This window comes from Myotis myotis, unplaced genomic scaffold (assembly GCF_014108235.1).
Source record: "Myotis myotis isolate mMyoMyo1 unplaced genomic scaffold, mMyoMyo1.p scaffold_m19_p_13, whole genome shotgun sequence".
Taxonomy (NCBI): Eukaryota; Metazoa; Chordata; class Mammalia; order Chiroptera; family Vespertilionidae; genus Myotis; species Myotis myotis.
Window position 1 is genome coordinate 22,136,028 of NW_023416317.1, and position 27,494 is coordinate 22,163,521.

Genomic DNA, 27,494 nt, shown 5'->3' on the forward strand with positions numbered 1-27,494 from the left:
TGACATCCCTGCCTAAGGCCCTAATCCAGAGACTTCCATTGCAATCTAGGCACCACCCATTTTAAAAACTGTTACCCTTACCTATGAAGAGCTTTGGTCCTTTTTGCCTAATGAGCTCATTTGGGCTAAACCAACCTCGGAGAGTCAGTGATCCCATTTTATGGCTAAGGAAACAGGTTCCATAAGATGTAGTAGCTTGCCTCAAATTTAGCCAGTGAGCAAGAGGGTAGATTTCAAATCCAAGACTTCTGCCTCTACCAATGCTAAGACAGTACTCAGTAGCCATGTGTGGTTATTTAAATTACTCAAACTAAATAAGGTTTAAAATTTACTTACACGGTCCCACCAGCAACATTACAAGTGCTCACTAGCTACCAGTGACTAATGCCTATCATGTCAGATGGTACATATGTAGAGCATTTCCATGATCACAGAAAGCTCTTGGACAGCGCTAGACTTGGTGAATCCTCCCAAGTAAACAAGATTGATTGTATTTGAGTCCCAACTCTTAAATGTATTTTATTGATTTTTTAGAGAGGAAAGGAGAGATTTGATAGAAGCATCCATGAGAGAGAGACATCAATCAGCTACATCCTGCACATACACACACACCATGCCCCCACACACAGGGGGTGGAGCCTGCAACACGGGCATGTGCCCTGACTGGGAATTGAACTGGGGGCCTCTTGGTTCCTGGCTTGGCGCTCAACTGCTGAGCTACATCAGCCCAGCATGAGTCCAAATCTTGCTGAATTTGAGTAAATTATAAAGTGGAGATAGTTAATGTAAACAATCTCACATAGTTCCTGCTATACCAGTACTAAGTAAACAATAGCTGATCTTTCCACCAGCCCACTATGCAAGCTGATAACTTTCCTCATCTAGACATGGGCGATGACATTATCCCTGTCTTGGAGAGATTTGGGGGACTAGTAAAAGCCAGGTGTGTGAATAGATGTGCTGAAGTGTTTCATACTATAAGTCTTGGGGCCCACAGGGCATATATTTATGGAGGAGGATGCCGGGAAGAGTTTCAGAAGGGTTGGCCTTTGAGCTGAGCTTTCAAAAGTGTTCTAGATGGCCAACGGGTCTCTTGAAGTAGAGGACAAGGTGATGTTAAAGGGAGAAAGGGCTGGGGGCAACTCGGATAGCTATCATCCCCTTTATGACTTACCTCTGTGACCTCTTCCTTCTGCCTTGCAGAATGAGGTGTGCCCTACTCTGGGGCACATGACTGTTCTAGCTTTGCAGTGAACATTAAAGGTGATCACAGTGAAGATATCCACTATAGAATATGGCAGCTGCTCACTCAGCCCTCACAGGACGGCATTGCCTGGGTGAGCCAGCCAAAACTCTTGTCATGGATCCATCTCCTCTGATCTGGATCCCCTAAAACCAAAGTTGCTCCCTGATGAGAACGGACTGGGTGGTTTCCAATCAGCTGGCCCTCTCCTGGGGACACGTCTTTTGGGAAGCCCAGTCACCAGCCAGTGGGGGGTTGGGAAGGGTGATCTGCGGGGATGGGGTTGGCTGGACACCTAGGTGGAGGACCCACCTTCACTGAATGGGCAGATCTAGCCAGAGACAACACAAAGCTGGCTTTTTGGACCAGGTACTCTACCCTGGAGTTTGCTTAAATGGGCACTGCTAGAGTTTACCTCTCAAACTACCCATATTTCCATGACCAATAGACAACCAGTTTGATAACATGGGGTCATGATGTTAACAGTGTTTGTGTTTAAGAGTGGGGCCTTGGAGTCAGCTCTGGGCTCCACTGCTGGCTCTGTGATGAGGCAAGTTCTGTAACATCTTGGAGTCTCATTTATCTCACCTGTGACTTGAGGATACTACTTTGCCACACCCCCAAAAGGATTGCTTAGTCTGGAGAGCTGTGCATAAATCCAGTTACATTTTTTTTCTGCAGTTGACAAAGATGGTCTGTTTTTGTATTTTCAAGTTATTGTGGGGTGGGGGAAGGGAGAAGTGCGTTCTGTGCTGGATCATTGTTTCCTGCATATACGGTCTTTCAAATCTGTCCCCAAGGACCTGCTCCTAGCCCCATCTGTCAGGCCTTGCAGATGCAATCTCGCCTCACCAGGCTCCAGCCACACTGGCATCCTTTTAGTTCCCCAGAAAGGTTCTTACCCTCCTCAGGGCTGTTGCTGAGACTTGCCTCTCCCTGGAATGCTATTTCTCCCCTCTTCCCTGGCCAACTCCTGACCTTTGCATTTTGTAAGGCGTTGGCTTCAATGGCACCTCTTCAGAGAACATCCTTGACTGCCTTATCCAAAATATGCCACTTTCCTGGCTGTAGTTCATTGCCCGTACCATACTTACAGCTGTTATATACCTTTGTTGCTTACTTTTTGTTTCCTCTCCACTGGGCTCTAAACTCCATGAGGTCAGGGATCACCTAGGTCCTAGCCCATTGCCTAGGACGTGGTCCTCTATAAATACTGTGAAATGACTGGAGCCCCAGAAATGCTCAATGAGAAACCATGGCACTGGTAGTAATTGGCAACCTGGTACTGTGCGCTTCCGCCAGCAGTGCTCTCATCAAGGGTGTGGGGCAGGTGAAGTTCAGAGTTCGCCTGCTGGAACCAGCCAACCGCGGCCTGATTGTGGTAAGGAATGGTTTCCAAGGCGACAATAAACAGAGGGCGGAGCCTCGAACCCTAGGACCCTGCTCTGCAATCCCGCGAGAGGCAGCAGTGCGGGGCGCAGGGAGGGCGTGCGAGCGCGGTAAGGCGCATGCAGGGCCCCTGCTTGGCGCTGATCCGGAGCGCGGGGGACCTGAGGGTCAGACACCCGTGCTCCACCACCTGGTACCGCCTGGAGGGCGGCCCGGTATGCAACTGGCCGCAGAAGCCGCAGCCGCCTGAGCCACGCACCAGTCACCCCGTCCCGTGGCCCTGGGCACGCCGCTCGGAGTTTCGGCCTCTAGAGACGCTGCCATGGCCCAGGCCCGCCTGCGCCTGGTCCGACGGGGCTCGTGCTGGTAGCAAAAGCCTGGCCGGCAGCCGCGCCATCCAGTCGCTCGCCCATGGCACTCATGCCCAGGGCACCGCAGATCTACGCCCCCTCGGGCGCCCGCACACCCGAGCCCTTGATGATGCCCCGCTGCAGGACGGTGAGGCCCATTTCGGTCAGCCCATCCTGGCCCGAGGCAGTAGTTATGAGGAAGAGACGACTGGGTGGAGGGAATGAATGGGGGTCGGGAGAAGAGCGATAGAGGGTGGGCATCCGGGTGAAGGGCAGAGAAAGAGAAGGAGCAGGGGCATGGGCATTGGGGGCCAGAGAGATGCTAGGCTGAGCCCCCTCTACTCATCTTTCCGCAGGTTCCCTGGTCCTCTGGCCAGGATTGTCCAAGGACTCTCCGCACATGGGCCGGCTCAGAAACGCCAAGATCCATGTGGAGAGAGCTGTCAAGGTCAGAGGGGGCTAGGGAAGGAGGGGCGGTTCTAGAATGGCACAGTCTGCCTCCCTGAACTGATTTATTCCATCCTTAAAAAACAAACTCCTTGATTCCACACCCATCTTCAAATACCTCCCTATTTTTTAAAAGTTTATCTTTATTGTTGGAAGTATTACAGATGCCCTCCTTGTCCCCCTTGACCCCTTCTAGCCCACACCTGCAAATACTTCCCTATTTAAAAAAAATTTTTAATGTATTTTTATTGGTTTCAGAGAGGAAGGGGGAGAGAGAAACATCAATGATGAGAGACTCATTGATTGGCTGCCTCCTGCACATCTCCTGGGGATGGAGCCCACAACCCGGGCATGTGCCCTTGACCGGAATCAAACCCGGGACCCTTCAGCCCATAGTCGGACAGACACTCTGTCCACTGAACCAAACCAGCTGGGGCCCTCCCTATTTTTGATACCCCTTCATTTAGCAGACTTGTCTACTTCTTTACCTAGCATTCGCCCCTCAGCTCCTACCTCTCTGTTTCTGTCCCTTCTCCACTTCCTTGGGAGAACTAGGGAAGTCCCAGAAGCAGCCCCTTTTCTGTCCCAATCTTGGTTGGGCACCTGTGTCATTGCACTGCTGCCCCACACACCCTTTCCTCTCGGCTCTCTGCTCACATCTAGTTTTCCTTCCTCCCTCCCTGACTGCTGCTTTGAAGGTACCTGGGACTTTAGTGGTTCCCTGGATCCCTCCCTACACCTTTCTCCTTGGCTGTGAGTCCAAACAGGGTGCTGTGCTCCCTGCATGCCCTTTCCTGCCCAGCCTATGCTCTACCTGTACACTTGGCAGATCCAGCCTCTTACTGGACATCTCCATCCAGAGAACTTACTATCATTTCCATGTCCCAAACCATACTCTTGATTTTCCTGCCTAACCCAGTCATCATTTGTCTCTGGTCTTCCCCATCTCCTAGTTGTTCAAGCTAGAAATCTGATCTTTATGTTCACTCACCCACACATCTCCTCCCATCAGCAAAACCAGTCACCTGTATTTCCAGAACAAATCCCAATTCTATGACCTTCCCTTCTCTATTGTAGCCACCCTCATTCTAGTTATCGTGATTTCTCTCCTACACAAACCACAACAGCCCTCTAACTGGCCTCCCTACTTCCACCCTTGTCTCCTCCAGCTAGTCTCCAGACAGCAGCCAGCCAAACTTTTACAGCCTCCAGTCACAGCACTCCCTCTCTTAGCCTTCAGTGCTGCACACGGCTGTTGATATAAAATTCAAGACCATGTCCAAGGCCTGCAGGACCTTCCACAGTTTAGCCATGACCTCCCGGCTCAGGAGCTCTCCCCTCATTTCCACTCTAACCCTGGTCCCCTTCCAACTCCTTTAGACCTCCCTCCAGCCTCAAGACCTTTGCACATGCTTTTTCCTTTGTCCAAACTGCCATTTGTCCAGCTCTTAATTCGTGGCTCCTTCTCCACATCCTCTGACTGTATGTATTTCTAGTTTCTCTGAATCCCCATTAAGTGTCCAGTTTTTGGAGTCAGCCTACCTGGATTTAAATCCCTGCTTTTTCACTTAACCACTGTGTGGCCAAGCTATTCAACCTCTCTATGCCTCTGTTTCATAATCAGTTAAATGGGGATAATAACATCTGTTAAAAATACATGTTATTGTTAGTAATATATATATATACACACACACATATATATGCTTAGCACATATAGGTGTTTAATAAATATCAGTCAAAATTATGCCAGCTTCTGATACAACCATATTTATTTACCTACCTGTTTATAATCTGTTTCCTCTACTAGAATAACAACATTCTGTTCACCATTCCCTATGTCTGGCACATAGGCAGTACTTGCTGAGCAAGTATCCTTCTCTCACCTTACAGCAGAAGAAGATCTTTATGATCCAAGGCCACTACCCGGTGATCCGGTGCCTCTTGCGCCGCAGGGGCTGGGTGGAGAAGAAGATGGTCCATTCGTCGGGCACCACCTTGCTGTCACCCCAGAAGCATCTGAATAGCTCAGTGACGGGTGATAGCGACATCACTGAGGATGGTGAGCAGTTCCCTCCATTTCCACAAGCTGCCTCTCTCAAGTGGCTTTCCTTTGGTTTCCACTGTCCCAGGGTTGAGACTTTGGTATGGGCCTATGGGGCAGGGACAGGGGCCTCACCAGGCCTGGGCTCTCTCTGCATTTGCAGACGATCAAGATGAGCACGAGGTGTTCCAGCTACCACAACTCTTCGATGATGATGTACTGGAATTGGATAACCTAGATGGGACACATGCTGTGATGGTGAGGGCCTAAGGGGCTGGCAGGGGTCTGCTTAGTTGGAGGGAGAGCATTAGAGTCCAGCTGGATGACCCTAGACAAGTCCTTTCCTTCTCCGAGCCTCAGTTTCCCCATAGGCAATAAAACCTAAGTGCTTCTCTAAAGCTTGGATGGGCCAGCAGAATGGTGAGGGACACAGTGGTGCTCAGACAAGGCTAGCCTGGGATCAGAACTCAGCCATGTTGTATCAGAAGCTGGCACAAACTCCATGCCTAGGAATTCCCCCTTCCAACTAAAAGCCACATAGTTCATCTCCTTCCTCTGCCCTTGGCAAGCGAAGGCTGGAAGGAAGGGCTTAAAAGCTTGTAAAGAGGCTGATATGATGTGGAGGATTTGTGTGTGTAGGTGAGGACACTTGGCTTCGGGTCTTTCCACCACCACTTACTAAGTTGAATGATACCAAATTGCCAATTTTGTGTGTCAGGAAAGATTGAGTGTTCTGTTTCATAGGGCTCAACCTTGGCAGCCCTTGGACAAGCACTTACCCTTCCTGTGCCTCAGTTTCCTCATTTGTGAAATGGGGACCACAGTAACATCTGCCTCATAAGGGTTTGGTGAGGATTAAATGAGATGACATGGAAAGTATTGAGAACATGGTCTAGCATGTGGTCTTAGTGCTTATTAATAATCCTACCTCCCAGAGTTGTAGGAAAGATAGAGAGATGTAGAGCCTTTGTCACGTGCTATGTGCCCATCAGCTTAGAGTCACTGTCCTGTCTGAGCGAATCATTGATGGCCATGGGCCAGAACAAGGCATGGTATTCAGCTGTATGGCTTAGTCACTACCTAGAGGCATTTGGCCCCAGAATTTGCAAGCCTGTCTGCTCCCTGCTCACCAAGTATGTGCCCTGGAGGAAGAGCTGTTTTTATTTTATTTTACACAAAGATGGTATGTGGGCTAGAGGCCACCTTGGAAGTATCCTCTCTTTGCATTCACTCACCCTGCTCAGCAGGGCAGGAAGAAGCCTCCTCCAGCCTTGTGCTGCCCACACCAGCCTCCCATGTCTCCTCTCCCCAGTCCCGCATGGTTCGGAATGAGATCCCCTACTTCATCTGGACCACTCGGCGGGATGTGCTGGACTGCCGCTTCCTCTCCAAGGACCAAATGATAAACCACTATGCCCGGGCTGGCTCATTTACTACAAAGGTGGGCTCCCCAGGACAGCAGGCATTACAGTTTCCAACCCCCAGCCCTTGGGCTAGCACCCCAGTTCCCTGCTCTCCTTGTCAGTAAGAGAGTTCTCAGGAGGAGTTTGGTATATAATTCAGCAGGATTTGGAGTTGGACAGTCCTGAGTTCAAATCCAACCCCTGCAGCATGTCTGGCACATGTAGACATTGACTATAATAGGATTCAAACGGGATCTGGAGCCAGAACAAACACCAAGTCCAATGACTGAGCAAGAGTCTTGGTCCTTATCTCCTGAGCAGAGGATATCTGGCTGATGAATCCATTCTATCTTACCTGGGTGTATTAACAAGTGACTTCACCTCTCTGAGCCTCAGTTTCCTCATCTTTAAATGAGAATACCAGTAAAACTATCTTCTAGGATTGTGGCAAGAATGAAGTCTTTATAATTGCACCAGTTAGTGTATTTTTTGGTGTGGATTGGGAAGAGATTCCTAGAGGAAGCAGGTCATTAAGAATGTGAAAGGGTGGGTAAGAGGGATGTGCGGCATTCTCGGCAGAGGGACTGTATGGGCAAATATACGGAGATAAATATGAGTGAGTCAGGCCTAGCAAGTGGGCAGAGGCTCTGAGAATATCCAGGTAGAGTCTGCCTGAACTGTCTGGGCATGTGCCGAGGCTGGGAGCTCCTGTGAGGTTCTCTGGGCAAGTCCCATCCTGCCCCCTCAGCAGCTAATTCCATAGGTGGGTCTATGTCTCAATCTCCGGAATTTGCCATGGTTTGATGAGGCTGATGCTGACTCCTTCTTCCCACGCTGCTACCACCTGGGGGTTGAGGAAGACAAAAAGGCCTTCATAGGTAAGGAGATGCCCAGCCCTGTGCCTGGACCCGTCCAGCTGAAGGATGAAGGCTAAAGCCCTGGCTGGTGTTGGAGAGCAAAGGGCTTCTCTCTTCATTCTCTTGTCCACCCCAACAGAATTCCTTCTCCATCCCTAATCCTTATCTTTCCCTAATGTGCCTCCCTTAATGAGCCTCCTAGCTTGGTCAGCCCAGACCTCCAGAAGATCTTAGTTAGCTTAGCTTATATTCTGGAGCAGGTTCTAAAAGTTGGTCGATAGGCTGAGTTTGGGTTCCAGGCCTGTGTCAAATTCCACTGGCTAGATTGGGTTCTTAATCCAGAAAAGGCTCTAGACTTTGGACTTCTAAGGCAGAATAGTTTCCAACTCCAGAACATGTTCTAAATTCAGGTCAGAGTAGATGGTAGGTTTAAATTAGTCTCCAGACCTGAAATAGGTTTTGGGCCAAGATTTGGTTCTCAGACTAGAATAAATATCAAGAGTCTATCAGGAACAGAAGAGAAAAATTAGACAACAGGTCTAGGTGAGATTCTTTATATATCTCTATTTATCTATATTATTGATTTTAGAGAAGAAGGTGGGGGGTGGGGAGAGAGAGGGAGAGAGAGAGAATCATTGATAGGCTGTATCCTGCATGCCCCTGACTGGGAATCAAACTGTGACCCCCTGGTTCATAGGTCAATGCTCAACCACTGAGCCATGCCGACTGGGCATAGGTTAAGATTCTTAAGGCAGAATATGGGGCAAGTCAGGTCAGATTCTGGGTCTGGTTCTATAGTTGAAATAGGAGCTAGGTCCTAACCCAGGTTCTAGAGTCAGAAAGTAGTCAGATTTGGATCCAAAATGGGGCAGTTCATGATCAGGTTCCAGAACCAGAACAGGCCTGGAGCCTAGGGCTGAGCAGAGTATCTCCTGCCCTGGGAGCAGAGGACTTCTGGTTGACAGCTGCCCGCAACGTTCTCAAGCTGGTGGTAAAGTCCGAATGGAAGTCATGTTCTATCCAGGCAAAAGAGGAAGAGGCCCCAGGTAAATACTGTGTGGTTCCCTCCACTCCCTCACCCATTTATCCTCCCACACATCCACCCATCAATTCATTATTCATCCACACATTATCTATATAAATTATCTATATTATCCACATCCATCTGCCCATCCACTACCCCTTCCCACCAATCCATCCATACATCTACCCACCATCTGTCCTTCCATCCATCTACTCATCTATCTACCTACTCACCCACACACCCACCGATCTCACATTCACCTACCCATGCATTCATTCATCCATCTATCTCTCCATCTATCCCCACACTGTTTATCTACTCATTCACCTACCTTCTCTCAGCAGCACATTTCCTATCCATCTCTCCTCCACCTTCCTACCTTTTCTTCCACAGATCCACCTGCCATCTATCCACCAGCTTTTCCATCCTCCTATCCACCACCTGTCTGTCCTCCAGTCCATCACTCATCCATTCTTCTGTCCCGACCGTACCCACCTCTCTTCCTATCCATTTGTTAAGTGATCCACTGCCTCATTCAGCCCTCCCATGGACCTGGCCTGTGGCCAGCTCTCCAGCAATGACAGACGAAGAGGACAGATGGAGTCCTGTCTTGGGACAGGGTCTCTGTGGGGAAACAAACAGTGAAACCGTGTAGTTTTTTCATGTGGTCTGAGGACCCCTAGTGCCTTGTGGAGGGTGACATAGAGAATGCCACATTCTATGTTGATTCCACCTATTACTCACCTTTCTCTCTCTGGACTTAGCTCCTACCCATACTGTAATCCAGGACCTTTCAGCCAAGGATTCAGGGTCATAAGGGGCAGGTCTACTGGGAGGTGGGAAATCCCTGTCTCTTCCAGAGGGAGGCCTTCCCATTGCAGTTCCCTAGGTGTGTCAGGTGCCAAGAAGACTGTTGTATGCCAGGATCAGGGGCACAAAGGCTACAGGTGTGTCAGAGGTCCCACAAGCAGAGAGGGTGCATGTGGTTGGAGCTATAGGTGCTGAGAGGCCCTGGGGACTGTTAGGGTGGACCCTCAAGTGAGTGACAGGTCCTGGGACAGTGGAGACCAAGGGTGAGCACTAGGGTCTCAGGTGAATTTAGAATAAAGCCTCTGGTAAGTGGCAGGTCCCAGGGCAGTAAGAGATGTAGGTGTGTGCTGGGCCTCAGGTGTATTTAGGATGAATCCTCCAGTAAGTGACAGGCATTGGAGCTGTGGGTGCCATGGCATGTGTCAGGTTACCTGTCAGAGAGTGACAGGCCCCTCCCTACCTCTGCAGCAGGCAAGCAGCCCAAGAAACTGGAGAAAAAGCCAGTGATGCTGACTCCAGAGTTTGTGGATGAGGCGCTCTGCGCCTGCGAGGAGCACCTTAACAACCTGGCCCACCTGGACATTGACCGGGACCTGGAGGCCCCGCTGTTCCTCAGCCCTGAGGGCTGGTCCCTCTTCCTACAGCGCTACTACCAAGTGGTCCAGTGAGTACCTCTGCACCAGGGCGTGGGACATGGCCGTGCCCCTTGCTGTGGGGGGTCTCCCTGTTCTGAGCTAGCTCAGTCAGAGACAAATTCTCTCTTTCTAGTGTAGCCCTGCACCTCCTCCCTAAGCCTCCCCCTTTTGTTCTCCCTGTACTTTCCTGCTCACGAGCTCTTAAGGGCTCCCACTACCTCCATGATGGGGTAGAAAGCATTCTTCCTGGATCTTGGCATAGCATAGTCACAAAGATCATGGCCTCAACTCAAGTCCTAACTTTGTACTTTTAAGCTCTGTGACCTTGGGAATGTCACTAATCTTTTTGAGCTTTTTCTCAAATACAAAATAGTTAATATCTTCCCCAAAGGTAGGACTCAACAGGATCATTTGTATCATGTGCTCAGCATGGACTCAGTATTCACTCACCAAGTAAGAATCTATTCAGTCATTTAGATTTTATCCTAGAGGCCAGTGTTCCCCCCCCAAGTGTGTTACATAGGATGCTAATTCTACAGAATGTGAATTGATTTTGTTGGGGTGGGAGGGAAGGGAAGGGCTTTTGTGGTCAATCATATTTGGAAAACATTGGGTTAAACAAAGTTAACTAAAACAATTTTCCTTGGTGCAGGGCCTTTCAGAACATATCGGTGGTATATACCTCAGAGAGAGAGTGCAATACAGCAGGTCCTCAAATAACTTTGTTTTTGTTATAATGTTGACGAGACGCTATAGAACTTAACTTTTGTTTATATAAATTAGCCTATGGTAGTGGACGGCAAGCTGCGGCTCTCGAGCCACACGTGGCTCTTTGGCCCCTTGAGTGTGGCTCTTCCACAAAATACCGACTTCTGTGCATGGACCATGAAGTTTCAATCGCACTGTATGTGTGCGCCAGCATGTGGTATTTTGTGGAAGAGCCACACTCAAGGGGCCAAAGAGCCACATGTGGCTCGTGAACCGCAGTTTGCCGACCACTGGCCTATGGTAAAATTGGTTTTGTTCTATGTCATTTCACTTAGTTGCAGAATTTATTGACAATATTAAGGGCTTACTGTATATTCTGTACTTATATGACCCTAGTGGCGTGCCCCCGCCCCTCCCCCTCCCCCGACCCCAAGCATCCTGAGGGGTTGTGTTTTCAGAACCCACTTTGGGAAAGAGTTCTTTTTGTTGTTGTTAATCTTTACTCAAGGATGTTATTTCCATTGATTTTCTTTTTTTTTTTTTAGAGTGTGGAAGGGAGGGAAGGAGGGGAAGAGAGAGAGGCACGTTGATTGGTTGCCTTCTGCACCTGCCCGACTGGGGCTGGGGATCGAACCTGGAACCCAGTGCGTGCCCTTGACCAGGAATCAAGCCCGAGACTCTTCAGTGTTCGGGCTGATGCTCTAACCACCAAGCCACCAGCCAGGGTGGAAAAGGGTTCTTGGGCAGAGGAAAGGAGTGTCGAGATGAGGCTGGAGCTGTTGTGGGGAGATTCCGTTCAGTAGAGGAGTGCAGGAGAGACAGGAGGGAGAAGTGTCCTGCGGGCAGGAGAACACTCAGCTTGTGTGCCAAGTATTGTGCCAGGCTCCAGAAATGACACATAGTCCCTTCCCTCAAGGAACACAAACTCAAATGGGAGTGATGAGGGCCTCAGCTGGGGTGGGACTAATAGAACAGGATGGCCAAACCGGTTTGGCTCTGTGGATAGAGCGTCGGTCTGCGGACTGAAAGGTCCCAGGTTCGATCCCGGTCAAGGGCATGTACCTTGGTTGTGGGCACATCCCCAGTAGGAGGTGTGTAGGAGGCAGCTGGTCGATGTTTCTCTCTCATTGAAGTTCCTAGCTCTCTATCCCTCTCCCTTCCTCTCTGTAAAAAATCAATAAAATATATTAAAAAAAAAAAAATAGAACAGGATGATTTGATAGAGGAGACTGAAGAACTAATAAATGAACTTTGAATAAATGACATACTGAGCAAACCCACGTCATTGTTAATTCATTTGTATCTTCTTTAAATGTCAGAAAATGAAGTTGACCCTATACCTTCACCTTAGCTACCAGAACATGTAAAGTCACCCTTCTTAAACTAAGAATTATCGAGACTGCGTTAGAACATTACGTGAAAATAATTTATTTTTTAATATATTTTATTGATTTTTTACAGAGAGGAAGGGAGAGGGATAGAGAGTCAGAAACATCGATGAGAGAGAAACATCGATCAGCCGCCTCCTGCACATCCCCCAGTGGGGACATGCCCGCAACCCAGGCACATGCTCTTGACCGGAATCGAACCTGGGACCCTTCAGTCCGCAGGCCGACGCTCTATCCACCGAGCCAAACCGGTTTCGGCTACGTGAAAATAATTTGAGTCTTATTTATTTCCGCGTATAGGACAAGTTCAAAGAGGGCTGTAGGAAGCTCTCAAAATTCAGAATTTCATAAAATATTGCATCATACAACATAGTGTTGAGTTGTTCAGTACAGATAGTTAGCATACATTAATTCATTCAATACTAACTGTTATGTTTCTCAACTCACCCCCTCCCCCATACTCTCTTCAATCTCCTCCCAGCCTCCTTTTCCTCTAGTAATCACCATGCTGTTGTCTGTGTTTCTGAACTTTTAAAACAAATCCATGACCCAGCAGCCAGGCTTTTATTAGGTTGACTTTCCACAAACACACTGGTTGTTTTTCTTTTTGCTAAATATAAAATCATATTGTCATGTTGAACATACCTTTTCAAAGTACACGTGCCCCTGCCATTCTCATGTGACAGAGTTACTGTGAGATGCCCATGGAAAAGTTTCCAGTAGGCCTTCTAGAGCCGGAGGGGTCAGGACTTAGATGTGACTGAGAGGCCCTGCTATGCCCTTTCCATCTGGCTGTCCCTGTTGCTGGCACTGCCCCAGTGGTTGCTGCTGCCTCCCTATTGAAAGCTGAGTTCTCCATGGCTAGAGACATGCAAGAGGCCAAGGTGTTAAAGAGGCTTCCTTCCACCTCAGAAGAGAAGAAATGGGAGAGTTTGGGCGAGGCAGCCATCTGGGGTATTTTGTGACTTGGTTTATTTTAGGACATTTTGTGTCCCGTAGGGCAGCGTTCGCCAACCTTTCAGGCCTCACGGACCACCGGTTGGCGACCGCTGCTGTAGGGAACAGGGTCTCTCTTTGTTCGCGAACCCCAATCTGTGCAGACCAGTTACGGAGGCAAGCTCCTGCCAAAGTACTTGCTTATCCAACCATTCATTCATTTAGCACACTTTTAGGGAGTGCTGGTATACTGCTTGGAGATAGGAACGCAACAGAGAATAGCAGCTACAAAATGTTCCTGCTCTTATGGAGCTTACATTCCATTGAGGGGAGACAGATGTAACCGATAAGCGTAGATGTCAGGTGGTAGGTGATAGGAAGAGAAGAGAAATAGAGCAAGGAGATGTGTGAGACAGATGTGCCTGAAAAGAACTAGACTAGGAAGGGATTCACCTATCAACCAGTGTTAGGTCCAGATTAGAAGGGGAATGAACCCTCAAAAGCACTTGTGATGGAGGAATCAGGCAGGATGGTGTTTGTGTCCTGGCTCAGCCTCTAAATTCAATTTGTGACCTTGGGCAAGTCTCTTAACTCTCCAGGCTTCAATTTACACTGCTCTAAAATGGGACCAGTAATACCTTCCTGGCAAGGCCACAGAGAGGACTAGAGATAATGTATGTAAAGCCCTTCACTACAAATCTGGCACATAGTGGAGCCTCACCATTAAATGCTGTATGATTAAATTTTGCCAAAGGCAACTTCAATGTAATGGAAAGGGAGGCGGCAGAAAATGGAGTTTTTGGTGTGGGTGTGGAGTGTAGTAAGTGGTGCCTTTTCCCATTCCAGGAGTCTGGGACGATGCCCTGGGTAGATAAGAATTTGGGGGGCAGCTTGAGGGTGGGTATGGAGGTTTGGAAGAGACCTATCTGGATCTTTAGGGAGGGAAGGGCACGACCAAGGCTGGTAGGACCATGGCCAGGGGAGCTTGTGTCTCCCTTTGCCTTGTCCACCAGGCTGTCCCTGGGTCCAGCCCTGCCCAAGACCCATTATCTCCCCAACAGCGAGGGGGCAGAACTCAGGCACCTGAAGGCTCAGGTCCAACGCTGTGAGGACATCTTGCAGCAGCTGCGGGCCTTGGTGCCCCAGATAGACATGGAAGGAGATCGCAACGTCTGGATCGTGAAGCCAGGAGCCAAGTCCCGTGGCCGAGGTGGGTGTCAGCCCCTGCTTCCTGCACCAGCACCCTACAGCCTACCTCACCATCTAGAGCAGCGGTCACCAACCTTTCGGACCTCACAGACGACCAGCGGTCCGCGGACCACCGGTTGGCGACCGCTGATCTAGAGGCCAGGCTATCAATAGTGCAGACTCTATTGGAGTCAAGCTGCCTATATTTGAATCCCAGCACTGCTATCAGTATGCTGTGTGACCTTGAGCAAGTTATATCACCTCTCTGAACCTCAGTTCTGTCACCTATGAGAGATGAAGACTTCCTATGAGGCAAAAATTACAAGATGGTGCGTCTAAAGTTCAGCATGATGCTTGGCACAGAGTGATCATCCCATAAAGGTTGGTTGCTGTGACGATGCAGCTTCTCTCCTGCCCTCAGAGTTGGGATGATGCTATAGGTAGGTCTGGTGATACTCAGGTGCTTGTCATCTAAGGGCTCTTGGATTTGGCCTCCCTTGTAAGGTATATAGCATAGTGGTTAAGGGTATGGATACTAGGAGCCAGAATGTCTGGGTTCAAACCCAAGCTCTACCTCCTGCTGTTTGTAAAGTTCTGGCCAAGTTAGTTAACCTCTTGTGCCTCATTTTCACCATTGGTAAAATGAAGTCAATAATACCTACCTGAGAGGATGAGGTAAGTATAATATATGTAAAGTACTTAGATCCTGTGCATTTACATCGTAACTGCTGCATGAGTGCTATTATTCTGGCTGCTCAGCCCACTGTGAATGGAATCTGAACAGGAGAGCCAGCACGCTGGAGTTGTGCCTTTGCCCAGCCTTTGAACACTGGTTAAAAACTTCTGAGATGTAGAAAACAGACTTTTGGCAGATCCCTCCAAATACTGCCCGTGGATGAATTTTTCTTTTTCTACCTTGGAAATAGTTTTGTTTTTTAAAAATATATTTTATTAATTTTTTACAGAGAGGAAGGGAGAGGGATAGAGAGTTAGAAACATCGATGAGAGAGAAACATCAATCAGCTGCCTCCTGCACACTCTCTACTGGGGATGTGCCCGCAACTAAGGTACACGCCCTTGACCGGAATCGAACCTGGGACCCTTGAGTCCACAGGCCGACGCTCTATCTACTGAGCCAAACTGGTTAGGGCTACCTTGGAAATAGTTTTGTTGTTTTTTTCTAAGTATAAAAATACATGTTACTATGTTTAAGAAATTAGACAATACAGAAAAGTAGAAAGACAAAATCAAAAGCCACCCTTGATTTCACTAAGATAACTACTGTTAACTTTTGGGGTGGTGTTTTTCCCCCCTATACTTCCTTCTATGCATTTGGAGAGAGAGATTTATTTTATTTTAAACAAAAACATACTATTCATTTTTCCATATCTTTCAATATGAATTAGTATTACTAATTTATTCTTTGCATATTTCTTCTTAACAGTAGATCTTGGAGACCACCCTATTTCAGAACATCTAAATCTGCCTTTCTTTTAAATTTAGCTTATTGTTATGGATACTTTTAAAAGACACAAACTAGCAAGAATAACACAATGAATCCCCATGTACCTAGCACCAAATTTAAAAATTCTCCATTTTTAGAAAAACTTAATTGAAATGTATATATAACATACCTCATTGAAAAGGGTTCACATTGTGAGGATACAAGTCAATGAATTGTTGCAGTTGAGGAAAGAGCACCCAGATCATGAAATAAAGCATTACCTGGCCCTGGCGAGGAAGATCAGTTGGTTAGAGCGTCATTCCTATACGTCAAGGTTTTGGGCTCGATTCCCCCATCAGGGCACGTACAAGAAACAATCAATGAATGCATAAATAAGTGGGAAAGGAAATTGATGTTTCTCTTTCTTCTGTCCTCCCTCTCTGGAAGGAAGGAAGGAAGGAAGGAAGGAAGGAAGGAAGGAAGGAAGGAAGGAAGGAAACATTTGCACCCAAGAAAGACCGCACCCATAATTCCTCTCAGTCTCTACCTCCCCACAATGGTGATCCCTATTAATCTTTTTTACACAAGGCATTGTGTTTTGGGGAGTCTTGGTTATCAGTCTAGCCATTTGAGAAAGGATCTGGCTTGGGAACCAGCCACAAATTATTCTGTGTCATTGGCAGGAGATCTGGCTGTTAGGGGGCCTAACAATGAAGGAATGGGATTGATTTGTGTGTGTATGTGTGTGTGTGGTTTGCAATGCAATTCTGATATTTATCAGCTTTATAATGATGCCTTATAAGCTAAGATACTTAACTTCACTAGTTATAAAAGAGGTACAATTAAAATAAGATACCATTTTCTACCCAGGAGAATGGCAAAAATAAGTGTTAGGTAGGATGCAGGCAAATACAGTATCATACACTCTTGCTTGGAGTGCAGATCAGTGTAACATCTTTGGCAAAATAAAATGGAAAAATGCACATACCTTAGAACCAGCAAATCTATGGCTAGAAATTCATTCTACAGGTGACTAATAATAATGGTTTGAGTTAACAGTTACTGAATGCTCACCGTGTGACAAGCACTATTCTATATCCGTAACACAATTAAATGTATAGAATCCTGTAAAACTGAGGCACACATACTAGTAGACTCTCCCACCACCTGGAAGGATACCCATAGGACCCGAAAGCTGCAGTTGGCTGCCCCTGGGGAAGGAGATGCATTCTTAATTGTATACCCTTTTGTACTGTCTACTTTGTTTCTCATTTTATATTGTTAATTAAATTGAAAAAACTAATCAAAGTCATATATGCCCATGGTATGTGTGTGTGTGTGTGTGTGTGTGTGTGTGTGTGTGTATGTTTCTTTTTTGTTAATCCTCACCCGAGGATATTTTTCCATTGGTTCTTTTTTTTTTTTTTTTTTTTTAGAGACAGTGGAAGGGAAGGAGGAAGGAGATAGAGATAGAGAGAGAGAGAGAGAAAGAGAGAGAGAGAGAGGGGGGAACACATTGATTGGTTGTTTCCCGCACATGCCCCCATAGGGGCCAGGGTTCGAACCTGCAACCCTCCTGTGCACAGGCTGATGTTCTAACCACTGAACAACATTTCCCAGGGCTGTGCATGGTTTTCCAAAAGCACAGTGTTGTCTGAAATTTTATTCATGTATATATCCCTTTTCATTCAAACAAAACTGATTTTTTAACAGGTTTTTAGAGAGAGAGGAAAGGAGAGGGAGAGAAACATCTATGTGAGAGTGAAGCATCAGTTGGCTGCCTTCTGCATGCTTCCTACTTGGTATTGAGCCTGTAACGCGGGCATGTACCCTGGCTGGAAATCAAACCGGCAACCTTTTGGTGCATGGGATGACTCCCAACCAACTGAGCCACACCAACCAGAGTGAAACTTATTAATTTTAAAATATTTAAGCCCTTAGCAGATTTTCAACTTTCCCAAAGGTAAAAGGGTCTGATTGAGGCAGGCAGCCTTACCCACTTGTCTCTGTCTTTTCTGTGGGGATGAGAGCTTATGGTGAGCTATCTATGGTCTCCAGCTCTTCTCCCAACCAGAGCCTGCCCTGGTCCCTGACCACTCCATTTCCCCCTTAGGCATCATGTGCATGGACCACCTGGAGGAGATTCTGAAACTGGTAGACGGCAACCCCATGTTGATGAAGGATGGCAAGTGGGTTGTGCAGAAGTATATCGAGCGGCCCCTGCTCATCTTTGGCACCAAGTTTGACCTGAGACAGTGGTTCCTGGTGACTGACTGGAACCCACTTACTGTGTGGTTCTACCACGACAGCTACATCCGCTTTTCCACGCAGCCCTTCTCCCTGAAGAACCTGGACAAGTGAGCCCCACCACTCATTTCCCATGAGCCCCCAGTCTAGTTGGGAAGCTGGCAAGAAACAGGCAATTCCAGTGTAATGCTGGGCTCCAAACACAGACTCTGTGGGCAGGCAGACCCTCCGTCCATCCCGCCATCCATCCCACCATCCTTCCACCCATCGATACTTACTGAGCGTGTACCCTGTGCCATTCTCTGTTCCAGGCGCTTGGAACACAGTGGTGAACAAAACAAGAGCCTAGCTCTCCTGAGTTCACAGTCTAATGGGAGAAACAGACAAGCAATGAACATAATAAGTAAAGTCATCTAATAGGCTAAAAGGTGATATGAAAAATAAAAAGAATTGGAGAGCAGGGTAAAGAGTGGTCGGGAGAAATCTGAGAGGAAAAAAGCAAGTTGCAGCATTAACTTGTGGGGTGAGAGGAAACATCTCACAGCTAGTCAGTGGTGAAGATAGGACTTGAGCACATGTCTTAGTGACTACAAGGCCCATACTCTTAAGCACCTTCTTATCTCCCAGGCACTGGGGAGGGTTAACTGACACTGGCCCAAAGCACTTAATATTGTGTTCTCTATAGTTAGTACCCTCAGAAGAGGTCCTGAGAAGTAAAATTGGTTATGGGCCCCGAGCCTTCATCCTTGCCCTCCCCAGCAGGAACCCATCTCAAGTTGAGTGGTCCACAGTAGTCCCAGGCTGGGTCTAGGGTTTGCCTGCCCTCCCCAGGTTTGGGCGGGAGGGGCAAAGGGGCTCAGACCTCAGCTTTCTCTTCTCTGCCCCAGCTCAGTGCACCTGTGCAATAACTCCATCCAGAAGCACCTGGAGAATTCGTGCCATCGGCACCCGCTGCTGCCCTCAAACAACATGTGGTCGAGCCAGAAGTTCCAGGCCTACCTGCAGGACATGGGGGCCCCAAATGCCTGGTCCAGTGTCATCGTGCCTGGCATGAAGGCTGCAGTGATCCATGCTCTGCAGACTTCCCAGGACACTGTGCAGTATCGGAAGTCTAGCTTTGAGCTCTATGGCGCTGACTTTGTGTTTGGTGAAAACTTCCAGCCCTGGTTGATTGAGATCAATGCCAGCCCCACCATGGCGCCCTCCACGTCTGTCACTGCCCAGCTGTGCGCCGGCGTACAAGCCGACACCCTGCGTGTGGTCATTGACCGGCGGCTGGACCGAAACTGTGACACGGGAGCCTTTGAGCTCATCTACAAGCAGGTGAGGCGTCCGGGCCCAGGCACAACCCCAGGGAATCTTCATCCCTTCCAGATAGCCCCATAGTAATGCAAGTGGACAGACCCAGTTCAGGTCCTGGTCCTGCCCAGTCACTTAGTACATCTGCTTCCTCATCTGTAAGATGGAGATGCTACTACCATCTTTTTCACGGGGTGTGGGAGGATGAAATGAGTTAATTTGTATGAGTAATATTTCCACAGAGGCGTGTAGCATGGTATTCCTGAACCTCCCTGGTTTTAAATCTCTGCTCAATAACTACAAGCTCTGTCACTTTGAACAACTTCTTAATCTCTAGGGGGTAAGGGGCCTGAGTTTCCTCATCTGTAAAGCATTAATGAAAACAGTACCTCCCTCATAAGGTTGTGAGAATTAAATGAGTTAAAAGCACATTAGAATAGTACCTGGCACATAGTAAATGCTACAGAGGTTTTAGCTATTGTTATTACCTAACTAGAGGCCCAGTGCACGAAATTTGTGCATGGGTGTGGGGGAGTCCCCTCAGTCCAGCCTGCACCCTCTCCAATCCTGAACCCCTTGGGGGATGTCCGACTGCTGGTTCGTCCACACAGCCTGCTGCTCAGTCGTTTGGTCATCCCTCACTAACCCCGCTGCCAGCCTGGTCGCCCCACGCAGCTCTGGGCTGCTCAGTCATTTGGTCATCCCTCACTAACCCCTGTGCTGGCCTGGTCGCCCCACGCAGCCTGTTTGATCATCCGTTTGGTTGTTTCCGTTGCTACGGTTGCTTAGGCTTTTATAAATATAGATAACGTTGTTAGGCATTTCATTATAAATGGCATCACCTGTAAAAGGCCTGTATGTACAGAGAGTGAGTTAGTGGAAACTGCTGCTGCTGTTGTTATAGACACTCCTGCCCAAAAAGGAGGGTTAGGGTGGGAAGTACACAGGAATCATAGGTCCATAGAAATTCTGAAATCCAGTCCTAACATATATTTCTAGTTTTTCTATTAGGAACCACTGTTACTTCCTAGGAGTTCTCCATGGCTCTTGCTTCCATTCATTGGGATCTCAGTTCAGCCCAGAATCACCCTTCCTTTTCCATGAACATTCTCAATAGTTCCTAGACTGTTACCTGCTCATAGAAATTTGGGGTTACAAAAGCCTCTTTTCATTCTTTCATATTGCATCTGTCACTTCTAGTCCAGGTTGATATTTAAAAGCCTTGTGTGTTTCTTTTTCTTTCTTAATTTTTATTTATTGATTTGAGAGAGAGGGGAAAAGAGAGAGAGAAGCATTAATTGGTTGTTCCACTTATTTATATATTCATTGTTTGATTCTTGTATGTGCCCCGACTGGGGATCGAACTCAGAACCCTAGCGTATCGGTGCTCTAACCAACTGAGCTTCCCGACCAGAGCCATGTGTTTCTTATATATCAATTTCTAATCCATTATATTACACAAAAGCCATGTCCACAAACATCAGAGCTCTTCTCTATTCTGTGAGACCGCTGTAGCACAACAGCCTCAAGATTGTAGAAGCCCTGCTGTCGCAGACCTCTCTGCCAACTCAAAATGTTTGAGACTGAAACGTACCAGTAAGACCTAAGGTGTACCTATCAGGCATGACTTAGATCTCTCTGAAATTTGCTTGTGGTTTTTAAAAATGAGATGTAATTGACATAACATTAATTTCAGGTGTACAACATAATGATTTGATATTTGTATATATTGTGAAATGATCACCACAGTAAGTCTAGGTAACATCCATCACCACATGTAGTTAACAAATTTTTTTTCTTATGATGAGAACTTTTAAGGTCTAATGTCTTAGCAACTTTCAAATCTACAACACAGTATTAACAACTATATCACCATGCTGTACATTACATCCCCAGGACTGACTTATTTTATAACTAGAAATTGAAACCTTTTGACCACATTCACCCATTTCACTCACTCCTCATCCTCCTGCCTCTGGCAAACACTAATCTGCTCTCTCTTTCTATGATTTCAGTTGTTTTGTTTGATTTTAGTTTGTTTTTTTAAGATTCCACATATAACTGAGAATATATGGTATGTGTCTTTCTCTGTCTGACTTTACTTATTACAATGCCCTCAAGGTCCATCCATGTTGTCACAAGTGGCAAGATTTCCTCCTTTTGGGGGCTGAATAATATGCTGTCTTGTGTGTGTGTGTATATATCATTTTTATTCTCCATTTATCTGTCAATGGACGCCTAGCTTGTTTCCATGACTTGATTTTGTAAATAATGCTGCCATGAACATGAGGGGTACATATATTTTTTCAAGTTAGCATTTTTGCTCCCTTTAACTTCTTGATTTTTTTTTAAGAGAGAGAGGAAGAGAGGGGGGGAGAGATAAAAACATCGATGAGAGAGAAAGATCGATCAGCTGCCTCTTGCATGCCCCCCACTGGGGGTTGAGCCCGAATTGAACTGGCAACCTCTTGGTGCACAGGATGATGCTCAACCAACTGAGCCACACTGGCCAGGCTGGATATTAACTTCTTATCAGGTATTTGATTTGCAAATATTCTATCCCATTTGGTTGGCCTTTTCATTTTTTTTCTTTTATTGGCCTTTTCATTTTGTTGATGGTTTCCTTTGCTGTGACGTTTTTTAGTTTGATGTAGTCCCACTTGTTTATTTTTGCTTCTGTTGCCTTTGCTTTTAGTATCAAATCCAAAAAATCATCATGACCGATGTCAAGGAGCATAGTACATGTTCTCTTCCAGGAATTTATTCTTATAGGAATTCAAGGTTTCAGGTCTTATGTTTAAGTCTTTAATCCATTTTGAGTTGATTTTTGTATATGGTGTAAGATAGGGTTCCAGTTTCATTCTTTTGCATGTGACTGCCCTGTTTTCCCAAAACCATTTATTGAAGAGACTGTCCTTTCCCCATTTGTATATTCTTGTCATAAATTATTGTGTGGGGTTAATTCTGGGCTTTCTACTCTGTTCCATTGGTCACTATGTGTCTATTTTTATGGCAATAGCATACTGTTTTGATTACTATAGCTTTGTAAGAAGTTTGAAATCAGGCAGCGTGATGCCTGCAGCTTTGTTCTTTATCAAGATTGCTTTGGTTGCCGAAACCGGTTTGGCTCAGTGGATAGAGCGTCGGCCTGCGGACTGAAAGGTCCCAGGTTCGATTCCGGTCAAGGGCATGTACCTGGGTTGCGGGCACACCCCCAGTGGGGGATGTGCAGGAGGCGGCTGATTGATGTTTCTCTCTCATCGATGTTTCTGACTCTCTATCTCTCTCCCTTCCTCTCTGTAAAAAATCAATAAAATAAAAAAAAAGATTGCTTTGGTTAATTGGGGTCTTCTGTGTCTCCATACAAATTTTAGGATTGGTTTTCCTATTTCGCTGAAAAATATCATTGGTGTTTTGATAGGGATTGCACTGACCTGTACATTGCTTTGAGTAGTATCAACACTTTAACAATATTAATTCTTCTACTCCACAAACACAAAATATCTTTCCATTTATTTGTGTCTTCAATTTCTTCAATTAGTTTTTAGTGTACATGTCTTTCACCTTTTTGCCTTCTTGATTAAATTTATTGCTAGGTATTCTTTTTATATTCTTTTAATCTCTTTTATTTTTATTTTATTTTTTTAAATATATATTTTTATTAATTTCAGAGAGGAAGGGAGAGGGAGAGAGAGATAGAAACATCAATGATGAGAGATCATTGACCATCTGCCTCTTGCACGCCCCCCACTGGGGATCAAGCCCGCAACCCAGGCATGTGCCCTTTACTGGAATCGAACCCCGGACCCTTCAGTCCACAGGCCAACACTCCATCCACTGAGCCAAACTGGCTAGGGCCTTTAATCTCTTTTAATCTAGAACAGCCCCACTACTCCCGCCTGCCCCCCTAGTTGAACTAGGATCTTTTGAGGGGACCAGGATATTGTTTTGTAGAACTGTCCCACATTCTGGGTTTATCTGATTGTTTCTTTGGGGTGGTTTTTAACTGTCCATCTGTTATCTGAATGTCCTGTAAAGTAGAAGTTAGGTCAAACAGCTTGATGAGGTTCAGGTTAGAAGTTGGCAAGACCACCTGAGAGGTGATGCTGAGTACTTCATTCAGTGTCACAAGGCACACTGACAGAGTGTCTTGCGATTAGTGATGCTAAGTCTGACCATGGGGTTAAGGTGGTGGCTACCAGATCTCTCTGTTGTAAGCTGTATCTTCCCCTTTGCAATGATCAGTTACTTTGTAAGGTGATACTTTGGTCCTGTGCAAATGACACATTTTCCTGTCATCCTTTTCACCTACTTGTTTTGATATCCAGTTTTAATTCTTGCCTTTTGTATTAGTTACAAAATGGTAAGTTTCTAATTCTCTCTTTCCTTCTACATTTATTAACTGAGATTCCTCTTTCAAGATGAACTTTTCCTCAACCACTGAGCTTTCCGGGAGCTCTGAGACCTGGATTTTGAATAAACTCCAAATGACCCTGTTTAGATAGATTCTAATCAGGATCCTTTGAGGACACAGAAAACACCTCAACCTAGCTCTGGGTTAAAAGAAGGGTTCTGCCGAAACCGGTTTGGCTCAGTGGATAGAGCATCGGCCTGCGGACTGAAGGGTCCCGGGTTCGATTCCGGTCAAGGGCATGTACCTGGGTTGCGGGCACATCCCCAGTAGGAGATGTGCAAGAGGCAGCTGATCGATGTTTCTCTCTCATCGATGTTTCTGACTCTCTATCTCTCTCCCTTCCTCTCTGTAAAGAAATCAATAAAAATATATTTAAAAAAAAAAAAAAAAAAAAAAAAAAAAAGAAGGGTTCTTAGCAAGACACAGGGAGCTCTCCTGGAGCCCAGCTGCAGGAAGTACAGCTTGGCTTTTCTTTTTTTAATAAATGTATTTTTATTAATTTCAGAAAGGGAGAAAGAGATAGAAACATCAATGATGAGAGAGAATTATTGATCAGCTGCCTACTGCACACCCCCAACTGGGGATGGAGCCCGCAACCTGGGCATGGGCCCTGACAGGGAATCAAACCGTGACCTCCTGGTTCATAGAGCTCAACCACTGAGCCACATCAGCCGGGCCAGCTTGGCTTTATAGGAACTGAAATTGCACAGAAGCAACTTCTCTGCCTCCCTCTGCATATTTGCTACTTCATCCCCTCCACAGAATGCCTTCTTTAAAGCTCTTAGTTTCTGCTTCCACAAAGCTTGGGTTCAGGTGAGGCTCTGGGCAGGTTAAAGCCTCTTATCAGTCTGGGTGTCATAACTCAAATTCTCTCTGCAGAGAAGCCAGCTCACTTCAGGAAGCTTTCCGTCAGCAGTGGTCTGTGGAGTAGAGCCACACATATTCCAGCAGGAGCCAGGGCAGCTTACGAGGGCAAGGAAGTAGAGAAGAGGCATGGCTGAGATTCCCCCACTCCTCTGGGTTACTAATTCCAGGGTCTCGGCGACTCTCTAGGGACCGATTCAGACCCCTTAGAGGACAGAGACAGGCTTCCTGCTTCTCAGCCCAGCGGTGTCTCCTGGCTAGGTGCCCGAGAAACTCATTCCATCCATCTCTGCCCTGAGTCCTGCTGGGCCTAGGCTTCCAGCAGCACTGTCTGAGTAGGCCTCGTCTCCTCTTCTTCCTCACAGCCTGCTGTGGAGGTGCCTCAGTATGTGGGTATCCGGCTCCTCGTAGAGGGCTCCACCATCAAGAAGCCCATGGCGATGTGTCACCAGCGGACAGGAGTCCACACAGCGCTCCCTCACCTGCTGACCCGGCAAGGCTCTGGGGAAGGCAAGGACTCGGGGACCCTTAGCCACATACCACTTCCTAAGAAAGGTCCTGGGGCCAGGAACCTGGGGCACATCCAGAAGCCAGACTCCACTGCCACCACATCCGCTGCTGGGAAGGGGAAGAAAGGCAAGGCAAAAAGTGCTACAGCTCTGGTCCACTCCAGTATCCAGAAGTGGGACCCAGCCTGCACAAGGATGGGCTGCATTTTCACCATCACCTTTGCTAGTGGGGATAGGCAACCCCACTCCTTGAACAGATTGCTATTGAGTCCGAAGAACCTCCAGACCCTGGGGAAGACCGTTCCCCCCAAACACCCCAGGCAATTTCTTCCTGCTCTTCAAGGACTTCCTGACCACCTGAATTTGCCCCCTACCCAGAACCTCACCAAAGAGCCACCCAGTAACGAGTAAAAGCCACCACTTACAAAGTATTTTTTAAAAATATACAACTGAGTATTGTCCCCTCCAAAAGAGTTACCTTGTGAGGCAGTTATTTCAAAGATGCCAGAACTCAACTGCAGGTAGATCTCTCCCCAGCACCCAAGTTTTTCCTGCCACAGTGTTGTGCCTTTGCCTCTGGGGGAAAGGAATGGCATTTGCACAGCACTGAACAGTTGACACTGTGTCGCTACCCAACCAGCTCCTTTAGTCCTCACAACCTAGCGAGGATTGGTGCTACTGTCCCCACTTTCCAGCCAAGGTATCAGGAAGTTTAAGGAAGTTGCCCAAGGTTGCACAGCTCAGAAGGGGCAGAGATGGAATGCAGACCCAGGTCTGTTGGAGTCCAAACCATGGCCTCTGGGAGGGCTCCCATCTGCCTTCATCTGCCCCAGCCTTCATCTCTCCCCACCTCCCCCGCCCTACACGCACACTTTGAGGGGTAGCTGGTCAGACTTGGGCCCTCCCCAGGCCTTCACAGCGCCTCTTGCTCCCACAGCCCCTTACCACTTCCCCAGCCTCCACAACAAGGTGCAGCTGCCTTCTCTCCATGTGCGCCGACCCCAGGGGCGGGTCCTGAGACTGCAGCACAACAAGCTGATGGGCTCTAAGGCCCTGTTGACCACAGGCAAGCCCTTGATGATTCTACCTACCGCCAAGATTTTTATACCCCTCCCACCTAACCCTGAGCTCAAGCAGGCACCCATCATCCTGAAACCAAGAAAGGTGGGCTCAAATGATGGCTTGCTCCCTGGTGGGCGATGCTGAGTGCTGGGGTCAGGGCTTGAGGGCACAGACAGAGGGCAGCTCCCAGGCTGGCTGGAACCCCAAGGGGAGGGCTTGTTTCCCTTAGAATTTCCTTCCTGGACAAATTCCTGATCATCTCTTCCCCTTCTCCCCTCTTTTGCACCGAGGCTGTTGCTTCTAAGCGCGTTCACGGTCCTCATCGTGGAGGTGCCTTGCAGCCTCTACCCTTTGAAGTTGGAAAGCTTCCTAGCACACATAGGAGTAACAAGGCCAAAGGCGACTTCAAGGCCAGACTCTGTGACAGACCCAAGACAGAAGCATACCCCATGAAGGTGCTGAACCTTCCGGGCCCCCTGCCTCTGATCAATGCACACCAGGGGTTGTGGGGTATGGGGGATGTGAAGCTAGAGAAGCCCTTGCTTCAGGCCTCACAGTCCCTATGCCGGATGCAGCACCAAATAAAAAGGAGCAAGTAAAGTATTGTTGGCTTGGCTCCATTTCTATGGAGGGTGAGGAGAGGATAGTGGGGGGCTCTGTACCCCAAAGCCCACAAGAGTTAGAGGCCATCAGCAACTCCGCCAGGAAGCAAGGCCCCGAGTTCCCACAGAGTGGCAGACATGGTGCTTCCTGCGCAGGAACTCTCTGAACTTTGGGTGGATAAGTCTTACTTTACAGATGAAACTGAGTCTGAATGAGGAGACATGGCTTTCCCAAGATCATGGGGGCAGTGGGAAGAAGTTGGGACACACTGCCAGAATGGCTGACCACTGGGAGTCCCCCAAACCCCCAAGACCAAAGGAGGGACTGGGCTGGCATCTAATGCACACAGATTTACAACGTGAGACATAGCGGGAAGGGTGGACCTTGCCTGAACCCCAGCCCTTCTCCAGAGATAGTGGGTCTGTCCCTTCCTCACAAGGGGCCAAGGTCACCTAAAAGGAAGATATCCAACAAGCCACATCCATCTGAAAAGTTAGGTATTTCTTAGTTGAAATGTATTGAATGGTACCCCCCACCCCAAGATATGTCTACCTAGAACCTGCTAATAATTTTATTTGGTAAAAGGTCAACAGAAAGCATGGTCGATTGTAAACATTTACTTTTTCAGCAAAT

At 47.4% G+C, this 27,494-nt stretch overlaps 1 protein-coding gene across 1 annotated transcript; it reads left to right on the top strand.

Moving 5' to 3' along the window:
• The first annotated feature begins 23 nt into the window (after positions 1–23).
• TTLL3 (tubulin tyrosine ligase like 3) lies at positions 24–27,381 on the top strand. Its single transcript, XM_036332122.1, is given in 15 exon segments — positions 24–3,130; positions 3,339–3,430; positions 5,320–5,488; positions 5,634–5,728; positions 7,637–7,751; positions 8,678–8,776; positions 10,033–10,228; positions 14,293–14,441; positions 17,977–18,220; positions 18,998–19,433; positions 25,053–25,197; positions 26,134–26,360; positions 26,541–26,675; positions 26,678–26,822; positions 26,825–27,381. Coding segments are annotated over 15 exon segments (2,829 nt in total). The 5' UTR covers positions 24–2,751; the 3' UTR covers positions 27,028–27,381.
• The last annotated feature ends 113 nt before the right edge of the window (positions 27,382–27,494 follow it).